General features: G+C 38.6%; 1 protein-coding gene across 3 annotated transcripts in view; it reads left to right on the top strand.

Moving 5' to 3' along the window:
- The window catches only part of TMEM245 (transmembrane protein 245), a 93,189-nt gene that overhangs the window by 41,096 nt on the left and 33,804 nt on the right, over positions 1 to 18,289 (top strand). For all 3 annotated transcript variants that reach the window (XM_082752935.1, XM_082752934.1, XM_082752936.1), the window contains 5 exons: positions 28 to 110; positions 2,147 to 2,237; positions 2,994 to 3,092; positions 6,580 to 6,711; positions 13,210 to 13,332. In XM_082752935.1, coding sequence (XP_082609061.1) covers positions 28 to 110; positions 2,147 to 2,237; positions 2,994 to 3,092; positions 6,580 to 6,711; positions 13,210 to 13,332 — 528 coding nt within the window. The remainder of the gene's footprint in view (positions 1 to 27; positions 111 to 2,146; positions 2,238 to 2,993; positions 3,093 to 6,579; positions 6,712 to 13,209; positions 13,333 to 18,289) is intronic.

Here is an 18,289-nt window from a genome sequence, read left to right as displayed (position 1 = left end):
GATTTCTTCTCTCTGTATTTAATTTAGGTACATCAGGAGAGCGTTCACATGATTCAAGTCACAAGCAGCTTGATCAATGAGACAGTAGCCAGTCACCCAGAATGGGCAAAGTAAGAATGCTAAAGTTAAACGAATAGTGTAGGGTGGATAAACAAGCTTCCAGGTGCTGTTAACATTTTTCTTTAACTTAAAAAGCCCCCAAGGTGAACAAAAATGGGAGTAACTGTTGCAGGCAGATGTAAAAGCTGAGCTCTCAGGCCGCAGCAGTGTTTATGCGTCATTCTGGAAGAGACTCATGGTATCTGATCTGAGAACTGTTTGGACTTTGGTGGAGAAGGACAGCTGTATAAACTTCTCTAGTTACAGTTTTGGAGGAAAGCGTGCATGGTGCTGAGAATAAAGAGGCCAATATTCCTTTTGCTTTTACCTGGAAAAGAAAAGTAATAGGAAAGATTGCTCTAAAAGATTGTGAGCTGCGAGCTGAAATATTTTTTCAATGTAGAGAGCTGGCAGCACAATGCCCTTGACAGAATAGAAGTTGAAAGAAATGTTTCTGGAGTGAACTGAAAAAGAGTTCAGGGGTGGAAAGAATGGTGGATGGGAAAAATTTGGTATGAATTGGTTAGGAAAGGCTGTTTCTATTGAGAGTAGATGTGTGTTATATATAGAAGAAGCCTGTAGATGTGATATATGTAATGATTAAAGAAAAAAGCAAGGTAAATGTTGAGGGAGGGAGAAGATCATGAAAGAAATGAACATAGAGGAAAAAAAATAGGGTGGCCTGCTGAGCAAACTGATTGCATGAACAGCAGAGTGGAAATAGGTAAGACTGAAGGAGTGTGGTTTTGAAGGAGGGTTGTTCAGGTTTACTTTTGTTCTGCTTCAGCTAAACAGACCTTGAGTAAAGGTGAGTCCAGGCACTTCGTGGGGAAAAAATAGTTGACTTTTTTTCAAGAGCACCTTCTAGACAAAAGCAACAACAGTTTAATAGGATCAAAAGAAACTGCATGCTGTGTTCTAAGAGCAAGGGAGGTTTTCAAAAATAGAACTAGCATGATATAATTGATAAATGCTATAATAAAGTATTTTAACTACTTAATCATAAACATTTTAAAATGTTCTCTCTTGATTATTCCTTCATGGCATCTCTTCTGTTATTTGGCCTTCCCATTTTGCTATAGGATGGGATTAAGTAGGACTAAGGAAAATCAAGTTTGACTGTTTGAAGCATATTCACATAATGAAAATACTGGAGCTCTAGCTGAGTAATTAACAGAATTTTAGTTAAAATGTTTACTTACAATATCTCTTAATAGGAATAAGTGTATGTCCTATCAAATCTATCAAGCTTCAGTCAGCTTTCGGAGCTTGATATTTACATTATATTTAGAGGCAAGTGACTGAAATGTCTCTGAAATCCTATGCAGAACATTCCTGAAGAGTGACATGGGCAGAACAGCTTCAGTGTTGAGTTAGGTGAACAAATTCAGCAGTTTGGGTTTGCCTTTTTTTTTCTTTCTTTTTTGAAGGGCTGCAGTACAGTCATTAAATCAAGGTGTAGAAAGTCAAAGCAGGGAATGTGTGCCCTCTATTCAAAAGTGCTGAAATGCTGGCAATTCAGTGGGTCCATTACCTGAAAGTGGCAGGAATCCCTGAAGATAGGTATGAGTGGATAGCTTTGTAGATACTTGGAAATAACTGGCACTCCAACCTATTGCTTCATCCTATTCCTTATGCAGGGGAACAACATTAACAATTAGCATTCAGCTCATAATTCAGAAGGTTGTCTTTGCAACTAAAAAAGATTGGATTATATAGTATTTGTCAGAAAGCTAGGAAAATTCATACGAATGTAATGTGAATAAGGATCTCTTTTTGAAAAAGTTGAGATACGAATTGAGCTAAGGTTTCAGGAACCTTAGTGAATTACAAATGTAATGACATGTCCTAGACTGAGTTTTGCTTGGCTTACTAAAAAGTCTGCTCTTTGGACATGTTCAACAAAATTGCCTAGCTGCAGTAAAAGTGTTTAACCTTAGCTGTTTGTTGTTGTTTCGATGTGTTAATTTGTATTGTGTTTCAGGTATAATGAAGTGAGTAAAATACGTAACAATTAACTTTGTTTTTCTTCTTAAAAACAAAACAGCTGGCTCCCAGAAGCCCAGGTTATTCAGAAGGCGCTCAACTCAGCAGCTAATAACGTGTATCAGTATGGCCGAGAGTGGATTACACATAAGGTAAGAATAACATCCCCCTGCCTTTTTTAATGTGTAGATTTTGTGTATTTCATGAAAGGAAAAAAGAAATAAAAAGGTTTTCTCAGTGTTCCTTTCCTATGTGGTTAGCTGTTCTGTTAACGGATCTACTCTTTCTAATCTTCAGTCTGTGAGGGAAGGAAGGGTGGGAGTGGTTTCAGTAGTCTTTGTGCTCGGAGGAATATTTTTTTATAAGAGCTGAAAAAAATCTATCATTTTAATAAGACTGCCAGTGAAAATACATCAAACAAAGATGAGTAATTTTTTTTTTTATCTGGTTATAGCTGCCCAATTTTAGAAAATGTACTTTTTTTCTCCCCTACCACCAGTATTCTAATTTCTATGTGGGCTATGTGTGGTAGATTGACATGTTATTTATTTATTTTTAAGTTAACGTTCTTCAGGAGGATTTGCCATATGCATTTTGATATCTAGCACACATCTCAAATAATTTGAATGTTTACTGTGAGTAAGATTTTGGATTAAGCATTTTAGAGACTGTTAGTTTTTTGGTGTAGATAGAAGCCTGAGCTTAGTGTGGCAGAATGTTTTTTACAGATAAAACCTTTGTTAAGAACCATGAAGTGTATATTCCATACTAATACTCATTTTTTCCAATTACCTGAGTTTAGGCCATGCCTTTAATGACAGTTTTGTGTGATTCGTCAAGCTTTGGGTTTGTCAGTAGATGCCAGCTTTGTTCTGTCCCTTGTAATAAAGGATTTCTGTATGTTTCAGCTCCATAAGATTTTAGGAGAAAAAGTGAACAACACCGCTGTGATTGAAAAGCAAGTGCTAGAGCTCTGGGACAGGCTTTACCACTCTTGGTTTGTGAAGGTGGGTAACTTAAATCATATTTATAGTAACTATCACTTAGATTAGTAAAAAGCTTGGAGTACTGAGTAAATATCATAATAACAGAAAATTAGTTTTTTAAAAAAGCTCATTCTACAGCTACAGTTTGAGTACATTCAGAACTATGTCCTCATGTGTATACAATTATGTATTATAAATTGCAACATTAGCAATTGAATGTATACTGTGTTCACTTTTTATATTTAGTATTTTGTAGTTTAGAGCATTCTATTGAATTTTTGTGATCTTGAGGGGTTAGGAAAAAGCTGATATTCTGCCCGATTCCTGTAACTTTTATTGATTTGAAATTTTTAGAAAGAAGTCCTTTCACATTACTTTAAATGCATTTTTGTGAATGCTAAAAATGGGTTCTGCACACCGAATCTTGAAAAGTTCATAAGAGTTAAATCACTTTCATGCTGTCAGTGCCGTTTGCCTGTAAAGGAAAAAGTAAGCAATTCATTAGCCACGGTGCAATGGAAATACCAAAATCCAAAAGTCATACCCCTGAAATACTTCCCTATATTTAAATAATTGCAGTTACAGTTTATTAACTTTTCTTTACGCAGTCACTTTTAAAGTACTTCTGAAGTTTGAAGAAGATCTCAGTGTTAAAAGAAGTAAGAGTTTGAGTATTGTGATCAAAATACTAGGGGAAGGAATCGGTTATTTCTTCTGACAAGATAATGGTGTCAGAAGCATGAAGATTATGTGGTAGGCTACATGATGCTGTTGGGGAATATGAGGCTGCCGAGGAGAAATAAAAGTTACATTTTTGGGACATTTTGCTGGCCTTAAGCACTTAGGAGTAGTCAGTGTTGAATGCTTAACCTCAAAATTGCGTACTTTTGATACAGCTCATACTGAGAAACTTGGGCTTTTACTGTTGTAAGCTCTGTGTCAGATGCACCCTGGCACTGTGTGGTTCAGCATAACATGTGCTGGAGGAGTACCTTCTTGCTGCAGTGTGCAGCACAGGCCATATCTCTCTGCGTTGCAATATTTGATTCCTTCCCTGTATTTGTTATTTAAGACAAAGCTGTGGTCTTGTAGATACTCTTTTAGTAGAGCAGAGTAGCAAGCAGCTTTTCCAGGAGTCAGAAAGGCAGAAAGCTGCAGGAGCATGTTGATGCTCCCTGCATGCCATTTTGAAGCCGGTTCCCCTTGTTGCCCGCTCAAAACCCTGTGCTAGCACTGGCACATTGGGCTGCAGCCACTCATCTGCTGCTTCAGGTTCAGTTTCTGATCTTACCCTCTCTGTCACACCCCATGCCCACTTTATATGTTTTTCCTGGGTGATTTCCACCTGGCTATTTCCCTCTTAATATTTTAACGGCCTTGTGGGGTCCTTCAGAGTATCTGAAAACTGAAGGTAAGCTAAATTGCAGCATGCAAAACATCTGTACAATATCCAACAGTCTCAGTAAAGCTTTCAAGCTCCCCATCATTTCACTTGTATGAGCATAATAATCATACTTCATTCTGAGGCCTGCGCAGCGTTGCTGTAGCCTGTAGGTGACTGAAGAACCCAAGCTCAGGTGATGCAAAGCTGTAGAGTTGAGGGGGAATTGCCAACAAAACGTTAATTCAACCAGTAACTTCAACTTTCTGAAAAGATCAGTAGGTAGCAAATGGTGTATATTTTAAAAGGTTGCAAAGATGTTGTGAGAGATTAATTACCATCGAGTCTCTGTACTTACTGAAGTAAAATAATGACAGAATCATAAATCACTTGGAAGATGAGGGCATAAATGCAATTGAATCATCTTCAGGGAGAACTAGTCTTGCTCGTCTATTCAGGTGTGAAGTGTTTTGTTTTGCTGTGTTGTGTTCTAAGATCTAGTAAATTTGTTAGAGGACTCGGTTGACAGTTTCCTTGAATCCTCTGTATAAAAGGCCGTAGGTGCTACTGCAGTATAGCTGCTGAATAACAGTGAACTTGAAGTGGGCATTAACAATGTAAAAAAATCTGCAAGTGATACACCATTCTGCTGGTTAATGTCTTTGAAAACAGAACTAGGTGAATGGAAAATAGATTTCTCATAGTTTACAAATACAAAAGGTTTATTGCAGGTAGATGTTTGACTATTTGCATTTTTCTGCTCTAAATAAGCTGTCAGCCTAGAAGAGAGATCTCTGCGTTGCTGTGGATTGTTAAACAACTTTGCTAATTGTGCATCGTAAAATGTAACTGTGTGTCTAGGGAAAATTGGTAGTAAACAGAAAATATAATCATAGAATCGTTCAGGTTGGAAAAGACCTCTAAGATCAGCTAGTCCAACCTTTAACCTCGTACTGGCAAGTCCACCACTAAACCATGCTACTAAGCTCTACGTCTACACGTTTCTTGAAGGCCTTCAGGGATGGTGACTCAGCCACTTCCCTGGGCAGCCTATTCCCTTTGCACAACCCTTTCAGTGAAGAAATTTCTCCTAACACCCAACCAAAATCTCCCCTGATGCAAATTGAGGACATTTCCTCTTGTCCTATTGCGTGTTGCTTGGGCAAAAAGATTGACCCATATAAATCAGTGCAGGGACTTCACTCAGAATAATACTTGCTCTATGTGCCAGAAAAAGGTAATGTCATTCTGAATGCAGAATGGTAAGGTTAAAGTTTTGGAAAATTCTAACAGAAGTAGAGGGATGCTTGTATAAACATCAGAGTTAAGAGCGTCTCTTACAATTGAGGATTGGGATGACATCTGTTTTAATCAACAGGCAGGCTTGTATTTTCTAACTGTAATTGTGGCATCCTTCTCTGAAACTCCTGATACAGTCCCAGACTGAGTCAAATAGTCTTGTAGTAGATTGTGGTCACGTGTGGTTCAGTTGCAGAATAGACAACTTCTTAATTAGGGTGAAGCCACCTAAGTAACTAGCTGTTGTGTTTATGACCATTTTCTGTGCTCTTGCTGTGTCGCAGTTACAAACCTGTGTAGTTGTAAGAAATCCTCCATGCTTGCAGTTCAGTTTTTAGCTTCTGCATGACTGAATGTTGCCAGTGGAGAAGCAGATGCTAATTACGAGGAAAGTAGTTGTTTGGCAGCTTCTCGTATTGTTCTTTGCGGGCTGTACTGGTAGAAGTTACATGTTACAAAGAGTAAATTATGTAGGCAGTAACTGAAATCGTTACCTCTGGTGTGCTTTCATAAAGAGCAAGATAGATACCGTTGTCTCAGTCAGGCTGTGAGGCTGATGTTTAACTGAGATGAATCAGTACAATGTGCAGAACTGTACTCACACGGGATAATTAACTACAGGTTTCTGTCAGCTTTTAGTTTTTCAGTTGTACAGAGAAATGCTTTCTTACTTCCAGGTATTTTTGAGGATGCCAATTAAAGCAGGTCTGACTATTTAGATGCATGTTGGACATGTTCCTCATTAAGAAAATCTTCGTCTTCGGCTTTCACATTTATTGAGTTATTCACATGTCTGCTATCCTTACATCTTTGTCTTTTTTCTTTAAGAATGTAACACATTCTGGAAGACACAAAGGACACAAATGGCACATAAACCGTCAGAACAGCTGGCTTGGTGATATTCTGGACTGGCAAGATGTTGCTTCATTCGTTCATGATAACATTGAAACATTTCTTTCGGTATGTATTGTTTGCTCTTATTACCAAATTGGTCTGATTTTAACTGGTATTAATTCCTTCTTGGACTACTGCTAAGGACATGGCATGCAAGTACATGGAAACATTGGAAGTGTTATTTACAATTACCTGTGTAATAATTGTAAGTCTCTTTAGGATATATTCATACTACAAACAGAACCAAATTGTGATGAGGAAGCCCTCCTGATTTCAGCATCTTCAGTGATATTTGCTTGCCAGAATTCTTCCTGAGTGGGATTGTTACTGTAGGATCACCTGTGTCACCTTATAGCTGGATAAATTCTTCTTAGTCTGTAGTCTACTCTTCTGTTTTTGGAGGTCATTTGGTTGGAATTATTCTTACTTTATCTGTCTCTTCTAGAAATATTGTTATTTGCCAAATATCAGTTTGCTTCAGCCTTGTTTTTATGTAACATGTGGCAAGTGCAGGGTTGGAGGCTTTTATTTTTTTAAAAAAAGAATAACATTTGTCTAGGTTATAAATGAGAAATACATTGACCAAGGGGTTGTAAGATACACACACATATACATATATATACACACACACACACATATATATTACTTATCTGTATATGTAATATATAAATGTGCATGTGTGTGTTGTAGTCATATTTTTTTCCTCAAATTATTATTCATTGGGTTGAAAGCAGCTTATTTCTCTTTTATGAAAGTTCTGTGGAGAATGAAATTAATATTTTACACTGTGTGAGTCTCTGAATTAATGCACTGGACCTTTCACCTCATTAGGAGAAAAAGAAAAAGCATTGAAAGCAATGAGAACTGAAGCAACTACATTTGTCTAAAAAAATGATGTTGAATCTGAAGCGCTTAACATACAGTCAGTCCCAGATACAGTTCATCTTTGACTTGAGCTGTTGTAATCTAGAAATATATTCAGTTTAAGGCTTATCCATGTTGAAGGAATATTATTTATATCTAACTTGCAACATAAGATTTCTGTGGATGCAATTTAAGCAGTTATTTGCCTTGAGGCAGCTCATGGTCTCAACCGATGGGCATGTGTCCTTTTGTCTTCTCTCAGCTGCTGCTTAAATCTTTACAGTTTCTATCATTAAAAAACAAAATGCAAGTTAAGAAGAAGATGAGACAAACATCTTACTGTAGTGAACCTTTTTAGTGAATAGTAAAAATTTGCTTAATTCTTTCTTTGCGTGCTTGGGGCTCAGTTATAAACATCCATAGCATATCATTTAAAATAAATACAGAATGTGCTGCTAAGAGGGAGAGGAAGAGGAGGAGAAACTAAACTGCTTTATAGGTGCTAGCTGTCTCCTTTACTCCATTGCTAAACAGTGTTCAGAAACCAAAATAAGTGTGCTTCAGTAATCTTAAATAGGCTAAAATAGTGGAGGAAATACTGAAAAGAGAATAAATATTTAAGACTGCAATACATTAATATTAATATTTTTTTATCTAGCTAGCATGCTTAACATTCTCTAAAATCTTGTTTAGGAATACAGGGAAAAAAATTGCAGCAGTTGGCTTGTTTTCCTGTTTATATCCATGAACCCATTACTTATCTGCTGTGGGGAAACACCTGTCCTTTTTCTCCATACACTCACATCCATAATAACAGATTGTAAACTGGTCCACATAGTATATAACACTAAGTCCTGATTTCACATCCTTATGGGTAGCATCTTCTTTGCTGTCTGTCTCATAAACAAACTATTGCATAAATATTACACTGTTTTAAATTAGAATCGATTAAAATCTCATTTGTGGTCGTGGGTAGGTCATTAAAGCTTAGAGATGATTAAAATGAGCATACTTCTACCGTAAGTCTGATGTTTCTGAGAAAGTTGCTTCACCTATTCTAGGTTACAGTGGAACTTTACTGTATTCTGGATTTATGTTTTTATGAGAGAATGAAAATCTTAGTGTTTCGAAGAAGAACAATTAGTTACTACAGAATGGCATACTAAACTGGGAAGGATCAATATTCTAAATCATTTGGGTAGTTGTGGGGAGAATGGGCTTTGGAGTTTTTCATTTTATTTTTTTTCATGGGCTTTTGCTCACATTTTTGTGGGTTTTATTGTGTTCTGTGGTTTTCTGTTTTACTTGTTTTTTGGATGGTTGGTTGTGTTGCACAGGCTGGAGGTGGAGGTTTAAATGGCGTAGCTCTAATTGAAACTAGGATGTTTCTGCTTCAGGACGCTTCAAATCAATGCTAACCTGCAATTCATAAACATACAGTAAGACATGGTAGATTCCATAAACTGCTTTGACATTTTTTTTTAAACACAAAACAGTTAAAGAGAGAACTGTAAAGAAGTGGTGGGTGAATATGTAGTAGTAAATGCCTATGCATAGATTATAGCTGGAGTTTACCACATAATAAGTTGTGGAAACCCCTTGGCTTTCAGAAATATTTCAGAATAGTTCAGATCACTATGTATTCTCTGAAAGTACAACTCTTTGACAGTGTTATATATATATTGCAATTATAAGCAGATAAGCTCTTTCCCATTCATGGAAATCGTAGCAAGTGTTCGTCCTCTTTAGTAAGCGAAGGAGCATCTGTTAAAAGAAATATGTTAGAAAAGACAAATGGAAATGTCTCTCTTCAGGCTTTTCCCGTAATGGAAGAAACTTCCATATTAGAGTTGAAAGCATGTAATTAAATAGCTGGTATAGCTATGCTGGGGAATTGCTGGCATTTATTTCATTTGTAACAGTATGCATCAATTCAGGAATTTAGCTGTGAGTATCAGGTAAAGGACTGTACCCCCCTCAAAACATGCTGTTCATTATAGCAGTCATATTTAGCTCTAGTTTGATGTAGTTAGACCTTGATTATTTTAAAGTAACTCGCTATATAAACATGTAGGTTGCCTGAAGATTTAATGTAAAGATAAGCTTTTCAAAATCATCAGTTACATTTGTTTTTACATGTATAAGCTGTGGTGTTAGCAGCTCTGATACATTTCATCTTTGAATTCTTCTAGATTCAGTAGAAGCGGTAATGTTATTAACTTGTTTTTTTTGTAGTGGTATGTTTCCAAAGTGGGGTTTGTTTCATCCTATTCTTAGTCTGAGGAGAGGACTGGGGTGGGTCCTCACATCTGCCTCCAATTTTCTACCCCATGCTGTATCCTAAAGTAGTTTTTTAGGTGAACGAAACATGCAGTACGTTGCTGGGCTATTGAGATTTAATTTCTGAGTAATGAAAAAGCCTTGTTCCTTCTCCACTCGCCTGCTTTTCCATTCGTACCCTTTCCTCCGTTTCTTGAAGGTTTGAAACATTGAAAAAGCAAATTGCTGCTGGCTAAATCCGTGAATGATCACTCGAAACTCCCTTGATGGTATAGGAGACATTGCTCATGTCTCCTAAATTGATCTTGCTTTTTCCATAAGAGTATTCATCATTCTACCAGCAGCCAGTATCTCATCCAGAGATTTCCCAGGCAGAAAGACAGAAGACCTTCCTTTAAAAGATGCACAGTAAGCTTCAGCTCAGTTAGGTTTCCCGATCTGTTCCTTTAGCATGACTGATACATGTATGTTCCAAATCAGGTTGGGCTGACATCCAATTTCAATTGCTCAAATATTTCAATGAAAACATTTCCCAATGTTTGCTCTGTCCCTGAGGATTTCTTCATGTAATTACCTCACTGTATATCCAATACAGTTCATTCTTCAGTAATAATTCAGCTACCATGCTCTCTTCCCTGTAAGCATTCTGAGATTTGGTGTTCTCTGTGGCACTCAAACACCACTGTGAACTCTCAGGTGCCAGGACTTAATGTTTTTGTGACTGTTAGTGGGGTATTTGAGCACTTTCTGATATTGTATTCAGTGATGACTGATGTCTGCTATTTCTGTCTTCTCATCCTTGTGATGAGAAACTTGTTGTGAAATTTTAATTGTAAATACACATAAGGGGAAACTTACTCCACAGCTGGAGACCACTCCCAGAGGATGCCCTTGCCTTCATAGGACATACCAAAAGTCTCCAAAATGCACTATCCTTGCTTACCCCAAAGTAAAAGCTAGGATGTCCTTCTAGGACAGCTGTTCTCATTGTTGAGTGAACCCTGTGATAACTATATCCAAGCTAACTGCAGATGTATGCTCAGGTTATTAGCTCCTCAGCCTAAAACCTGTAGGGAAACTTAAACAAGTACAGACTGTGCCGCAGGAACAAAACATCCCCAAAGAAACTTTCCCAGCCCCACCAGATACAAACTCTCTCAAGCAGATGGAGCAAGTCCCAGCCCATGAGAACTGCTCGTCAGTAGCAGTGGGGGGTGAAAAGGGCCGTGTGTGTGTGGAGGAATTAAAGATGGCTGTGAATAGTATTTAGAAGGCTGAGAAATCAGGCCAGTTTTAATCTTTTAAAACAAAACTTCACCGGACTAACTTTCATCAACAGCACACTTTAATGCTAATGACTTGTTTTACAATCTACTAATTGCTATTGCTGTGTGTTCAAAGTAGTCAGTCTTCAACAATCATACCCAACAGTGGCTGTGAGGGTAGAATAGCATCGTGCTGGTGCCGTGTAGTTGGCATTGCTATCCACTGTCAGCCACAGAAGTCAAGGGGATCGAGCTCAAGAGCTCTTCAGTAAGGAAACTGGAACTGGAGCATCATCTTCCCTCAAATTAAGGAGCTTGTCCTTTTTATAAAATGGTTTGTGTCATGTCTGGACAACTCCCACCCCTTGACCTCTGCCTTGGACCACATTTTGTGTGATGCTTGGAAAATTATTACTTTCCCTGACCATGGCAGGTACCTTATCCTGTTGCTTGCCTTTACTTCCACCCCGTTTCTTAGTTGCTGCTGCTTTTTCTTAGAGCAAAAGCAGTCTTTTCCCAGCTCTCTTTGATGTCATGTTCATCAGTGAACTGTTTGTGGTTCTGAGGCCTCTGTTTTCAAACTGTGTCCTTTCTTCCAGTGCTTTGCTGTTGTTCGATAAACTCCACAACATAACGAGATGCCTGTGGCACCAAGGTCCTGTGCACACAGCAAGTCCCAGTAACACTCTGGGACTGCAGTTTTGCACAGCTAGCATAAAACTTGCAGACTCTTTGAAATGGTGGAGGGAAGGGATGCCCTCCAGAGGTCTCTTGGCAGGCTTGAGAGGTGGGCCTGTGTTAACCTCAAGAGGTTCAACAAGGTCAAGTGCAAGGCCCTGCATCTGGGCTGGGGGAATCCCAAGCACAGATGCAGGCTGAGCAGAGAATGGATTGAGAGCAGCTTTGAGGAGAAGCTTGAGTAAGGAAGTGGACAAGTACTATGGGAGAACACTTTTTTCAGCCGAATGTTGTCATCACTTCTAACCTCACTTGAGGCATTCTCAAGGGAGACTCATAAAATATCTTCAGAAGATGAGCCTTCAAATACGTGACTCCCGTTAGGTAGTAAGAAGCACGGATGTTTTTCCTGTGTGTGGTAAATCTTTGTCACCTCCCCCAGCAGTTATTCCTTCACAAAATTATGCTTCAAAAATTATTTTCTGTATGTCTCCTTTGATTTGATTACAAAATAGAGATGGTCATATGGCTATGTTAGTTTGAAAAAAGGTATGGCTTTTCCCCTTCAACCTTGCTGCTTATATCTGTGAATCAGTTTGGCTAATAACCTTCTCACTGTGTTCCTTCTGAACGAAGTAGTTGTTGAGACTGTTTGGGCACAGCTTTTAGGATGCCTCCCTGTACCGTGTCATGCTATTCCTTTTTGCCCTTAGTGTTTCTGAAGTTGCTGCCTTACTCAGATTGTGCTGTGTCTCCAAACGCAAACTAATTTGGCTGTACTGGCATTCCATATTAAAAGGCATGTCTCAAAACTATTCTACTATCTGTAACTAATAAGCAATCAGTTCCTCGAGCCATTACAGAATTTAATAGGTTGTATAGAGTTGTTTGATTAATTTTCCATAACTGCTTGACTAACTCTTGCATCCCTATGCAAAATCACAGCTTGTGTAGTTGTCTGCAGACATTATAAAAATTATGCATCTTATTTACATAGTGTGTTTAAAACAAATTTATTGAAGCTGTAATTGTGTTAGTAGATTTGAAGCTAGCTTCAGATTTATTTCTGTTTTATGGTGTTATTCCTTGTTCTTTGTGCTTTAGCATTCCTGCTTTTGAAAAGATGAGCTTTCCCTCCCAGGACAAGATCTGCTTTCAGTTGATGGTGATACTGATCGCAGTAAACAAGTGTCATTATATCTAGATTTTCTACAATTTTACATGATGAAATACTTCCGGGTATTGGGAGAAAAGTTCTTAAAACCTTGTAGCCATCTACCTAGAAACCTGTCTTTGGCAAAGTAGACATTTTCATTTAATAATACCTGTTGCAATTTAGGGTAAGGGAAGATGATTTATTATTTCTTTTGTCATCTTTGTATGACTTGATGGAGAAGAATCACCCTGCAAGCAGTTGTTTTCTAGGTAATTCAATGTGTTGTCTCACTTTGTCTTCATTCCTCCCCTCCTTTTTCAGATCCTGGAGTCTCTATGGATAGTGATGAGTCGCAACGTGAGCCTCTTGTTCACTACAGTTACAACATTAGTGACCATCCTTTTCCACAGTGGGACAGCTCTTCTCAATTTTGTGCTTTCAGTGGTAAGTAGTATGTTACATGCTTATGTGATCGATTTTACTGAACGAACCTAATTGTGCATGTTATAGTGTTGAAAATCAAACCTAAGCATTGAAAACATCCTCTAAACTTACCTAATTGGAGACATCTGAGGCAAAGGAGCCTAATTTCCCTGTTGTAATTTCCACATTGAGGAGCTCGAAGTCCTCCTATCAGTCTGTTCATAGAAAGCTCTTTGTTTCTGGCCTTGAAGATACTGAGCTGTACCTTGTGGTACCCTACAAAACTGCTGAAGTCTTAGGGCATGTCCTCATAAATATATCCTTAAACAAACCAACGCTCTCAGAAGATGGAAAAATGTAATAGATTGCTGAAACTTTCTGAACATCTTCATCTCGGACAGTGAGCAGTATTAAGGACTCTAGCCTGGGACTTATTCCTGTTTTAATTAAACAAATACTGATCTTGGAAGCATGAATGAAATCCATGTCTTGGTGGATAGTTCAGCATTCAAAAACATTTGCTAGAAAGCAAGGTGTTTTGCCAGTTTAACCTTACTGCCTTCATTGATGCTTGCTCAGGAGAGAGGTTTTGGTAGACAAAGCTGCAAAATTGAAATAATGTTTAACAATATTTCAAGGCAGTCGTGTGGGTTCTCTTCGATATTTAAGAAAGAACAAATAGCAACAAAATTTTATTAAATGACTGCCTTGAACTGAAGGAGATCATTGCCACTGAACTTTGTTGTTCTCTAGTTAGCTTTCTTTCAGTTAGTGGAACAGGCTGCCCAGGGAAGTGGTGGAGTCACCATCCCTGGAGGTCTTTAAAAGACGTTTAGATGTAGAGCTTAGGGATATGGTTTAGTGGGGACTGTTAGCGTTAGGTCAGAGGTTGGACTCGATGACCTTGAGGTCTCTTCCAACCTAGAAAATTCTGTGATTCTGTGATTCTGTGTGTGATGAAAAGAGAGAGACTGTGTGGCAATACTTCATTTAATTTCTTCCTTGATACACTACTTCACCCACGATGACACGTTGGTAACAGTATCCGAGAAGTTAGTGTACTTCCAAATGGCAAGTTCAGGTGATAATTGCAGATCATCTTAATGCACTCGTTACCCTGACACAAAATTTAAATTCAGCTGTCTAATGGCTTATACCAGATCCATTCTATGCAGCTGTTGTGATGCATGGTCCTGCCTTTGTTTGTCATCAGGGTCCTGCTGCTTGCTGCGGCACGGTGCAGTCAACTGGCAGAGAAGAGATAGTTGGGTTTGCCTTGGATTTCTTTTAAAGATTGGATGCCCTAAAGGCTACTGTTCTTCCTCCACTTCTGTTGTAGGTTGAGCGTTTGTCACAGTTTCTTTGAATCTCTCAAATTTATGTGACAAACATACTCTGTAGATTAAGCTTCATTTTGTGAGCTCATTAGAGAAGAAAATAAACATGCACAACAAGCCAGGGCTCAATCCTCTTCATATAGACTAGTCTAATGTGAACTCACTAGTTGGTCACTTAACTAATGAGGTTTCTAACTGAAAAGTTTCCTATTTCCTAACTTGCAATTTATAACTCCTAACTCAAATATTCAGCAAGAAGTAACTTGTGTGCCTTTGAACAGTGCAGTTCCCTAGCCAGCAGTGAGAGTGGTCATCCTGCCTCTACTGTCACACCAGGAAGGATGAAAGCCTTAGCAGTCCAACCGCTGTTGGATCCACTTCAGAAACTTTCTGGATAAGCCGATGTATTTATTCCTTCCAGTTTGGAAGTTTGGTCTGTGCCAATTCCATGAGTTAACAGATCCAGAGGAAACTGCCAGACAATATTCAAGGACTGTGGCTGCAGGTGATACTAGGGGCATAGTGACTTTTAGCCCTTCCTGGCCATCATTCCTAGCAGCACATGTCTTTTGTTTTGACATAACTGTGCCTACCTGAAGAGTAAGTAGTTTATGTTGTTAAACCCTTTGGGTGGGTGCTGTAATGTAGTCTTTTGTTGCACTGTACATTTCTTAGGTCTTTCTGTCCAGTCAGAACCAGGGTTTATCATATTTATGAAAGTCTCTCACAAAGATTCTTAGAAAAAAAATAAACGGATTCTCTTAAAACACAGGAAGGTAAATTGACTAAACTTCTAATAATAGTGTTCAGTGTGGCTTTATTATCAGGGCTGACTAAAAGAGAAAGGACTCATATTTAGGTTTTTCAGAAAACAGACTGCACAAAATAGAGATTAGTGCAATGCATTAATTGGGGCAATATATGAATGAAAATGTTAGCTGTTGTGAGAATTCAGCTGATACTGTTTTTCAGGCTTTAAAGTACTTCTTAGCATAACTTAATTGAGCTATTCTGTAGTCCTTGAAGAAGTAATGTAATTGCTTCTTAAATTTTCCAATGTTTTTTTTTTTTTTTTTCCTTCTGCAACAGTGTAATACAAAAAGCAGAGAAAACCGAAATGTGACTCTAGGATAAAGCACCGTGGCTTTCTCAACTCTTGCAGCGTGCATCATTACTGAATTCTGTTTGGGACTATATCGTTATTAGATTTACTTTTTACTCACTTTGCTTTCTTAAAAGCTAGGGAAGAAAAAAAATTCTAAATGAGGAGAAGATCAGAAGTAACCTTAACAGTTATTATTCTTCCAGGGTCTCAAGGCATACTTTTTTTTTTTTTTTTTTTTTTTTTGGCCTTGTCATAGAATCATGGAATGGTTAGGATTGAAAAGGACCCTGAAGATCATCTGGTTCCAACCCCCCTGCCATGGGCAGGGACACCTCCCACCAGACTAGGCTGCCCAAAGCCCCATCCAGCCTGGCCTCGAACACCTCCAGGGATGGGGCATCCACAGCTTCTCTGGGCAGCCTGTGCCAGTGCCTCACCACCCTCTGAGTGAAGGATTTCCTCCTAACGTCTAACTTAAATCTGTGCCTTTTTAGTTGAAAACCATTACTTAAAAAACTATGCTTTAATACATGGAAATAATGGATATGTTATTCAGAGCCTCTATTTTGAAAAATGCGTCTTCTACCAAAGCATTCACTAGGAAGTAATCTGTGTGTGTAGCATATCCCTCCACAATCCAGTAAGGCTATATTCAGATGTTCAACAGATGCTTGAAAATTGATCATTCATTGCAAGAGTGCTGCTTCTGTTTTACTTCTGAGTGCAAGTTCCTAACTGCACACGTGCATGTGGGCTTATATATAAGCTGGTGTGTGTCTTCTCACTCTGTTAAAGGCTGGAAAGAGAAAATCTCCATTTGGCAGATGGGTATCTACAGTCCTGCAGGGAATACACAGATTTCTGATGCTTTTTTCGTTCATTGGAAAACTGAGCATGAAAGCGTTACAGAAATATTTCCAAAGTCTATGGACCTGACATACAAGGGATTAAACTATGTGCTTCTTGATACATGTGGAAATGCTGAATTGCCATTCTAGCCTAGTGTTTACTCATAGATTTTGCCTTGAACTCAGTCAATTCACCCTCAAATTAGAGTATTTAAAGTTTCAGAGCTTGGGGCTATAGGATAAATACTAAAGCAAGAAAGTGTAATCTGTCAAGTGTTTAACACTGGAAAGAGTTTATTATTTTATTTTCTGTGACTTCCTCCTCAGAGTCCTCAGGAGGATCTTGAATTTTGCTGGTTAGGAAACAATTTAGGTCATGTCTGAAATCTTAGATATCCTGTCAAAGAGATCTGAAGGTTTTCAAGTGCCAGTAGAGAGAGGGAGGGACATCTTTTTGCTGCTGAATGCACCATTGAAGCTATTCTGCTCCTTAGAAAAGTTAGCAAGCTCCTTGAGGTCAAATTGTTAGGTTCTGCGATTGCTGCTGCTTTGCATTCCTGTACCTACTGTGCTAAAGAAAATACAGTGATTTCCCAAAATGCAGCTGATCTAAAATTCAGTTGATTTTGTGGTTACATGCACACTGCCTTAAGAAGAACGGAGTTAGGTTTGTTAATCTTTTCATGGCTTTTAGTCCATGTTAAGACTATTTTGTTCTATTGCTCTTCATCCCCGTTGCTACCTTGGCTTCTGCAGTTCAGGTGGGTATGTCTAAGTTGGCTTATCCATCACTCCTTGAGGAAGACAGTTTCTGTTGTGGGCACTGGGGAAGAAAAGCTTTTCCAGTGAGTACAGGTGCTGTGCATGTTGCCACTTGAACTAATCCCCAGCTCTTGTTCATAGTTGCCTTAAATCAGCTCTGTATGCTTCCCGTGCCACAGGGAATCAAGCTTCGCCTGATTGCTGCGGTTAATTTCCTCATTCCTTGGCTGCCATACACTTTTCAAAGGGTAACATCTTAAGAAGTTAACTGAAGCTGTCCTAATAAAACAAGATCCAGTGGAGCTTTTTTTTTTTTTTTTTTTTTCACTCTGCTTTTTGTGAGTGTCAGGATGAGAGGATATGGCGTGTCTAGCAGTATGCTTCTTTCTGTGTTGAGAGCTGCACTGCAGGAAGGATCTATAACCAGGTCCCACTGGAAGGAAGAAGGATGGTGCTCACCATCTGGATGCCTGCTTCAGGGTGGCGAGTTTTGTAGCTAAATCAGGAAACATTATAGTAGCTTAGCAGGTGGGCCCTACCAAGGAGAAAACAACCATGTTTGCAGCATTACAAAAGATAGTAAACCTGATTCAGGTTTTCAGATTTACTTAATGTTGTAAGTTTGAGTTACAGTTTAGCTGATACTGCTGCTGGATTACTTCTCATTAAACGTTTTTCATTTTTTTATGATCTTGAAATTAACAACATGCTGAGCAAATGTGCTGATGCAATGACCTGCTTTAGTTGATAGATGGGTTGATCACCCAAGGCCAGAGTTGCACACCTGGGAAGATAGAGTACAGCCCATAGCTACACGTGATATTTTGGAAAGAAGTCATTGTGGGTGAACAGTTGATGTGACTTCCAAGTTAAAGGTTGTGGTGGGGAAAAAATGTAACATTTTACTGGGTAGAAAGGAATTACAG

This window comes from Aythya marila (genome assembly GCF_965140915.1).
Source record: "Aythya marila genome assembly, chromosome: 2".
Taxonomy (NCBI): Eukaryota; Metazoa; Chordata; class Aves; order Anseriformes; family Anatidae; genus Aythya; species Aythya marila.
This window is presented reverse-complemented; position numbering and strand designations above follow the sequence as displayed.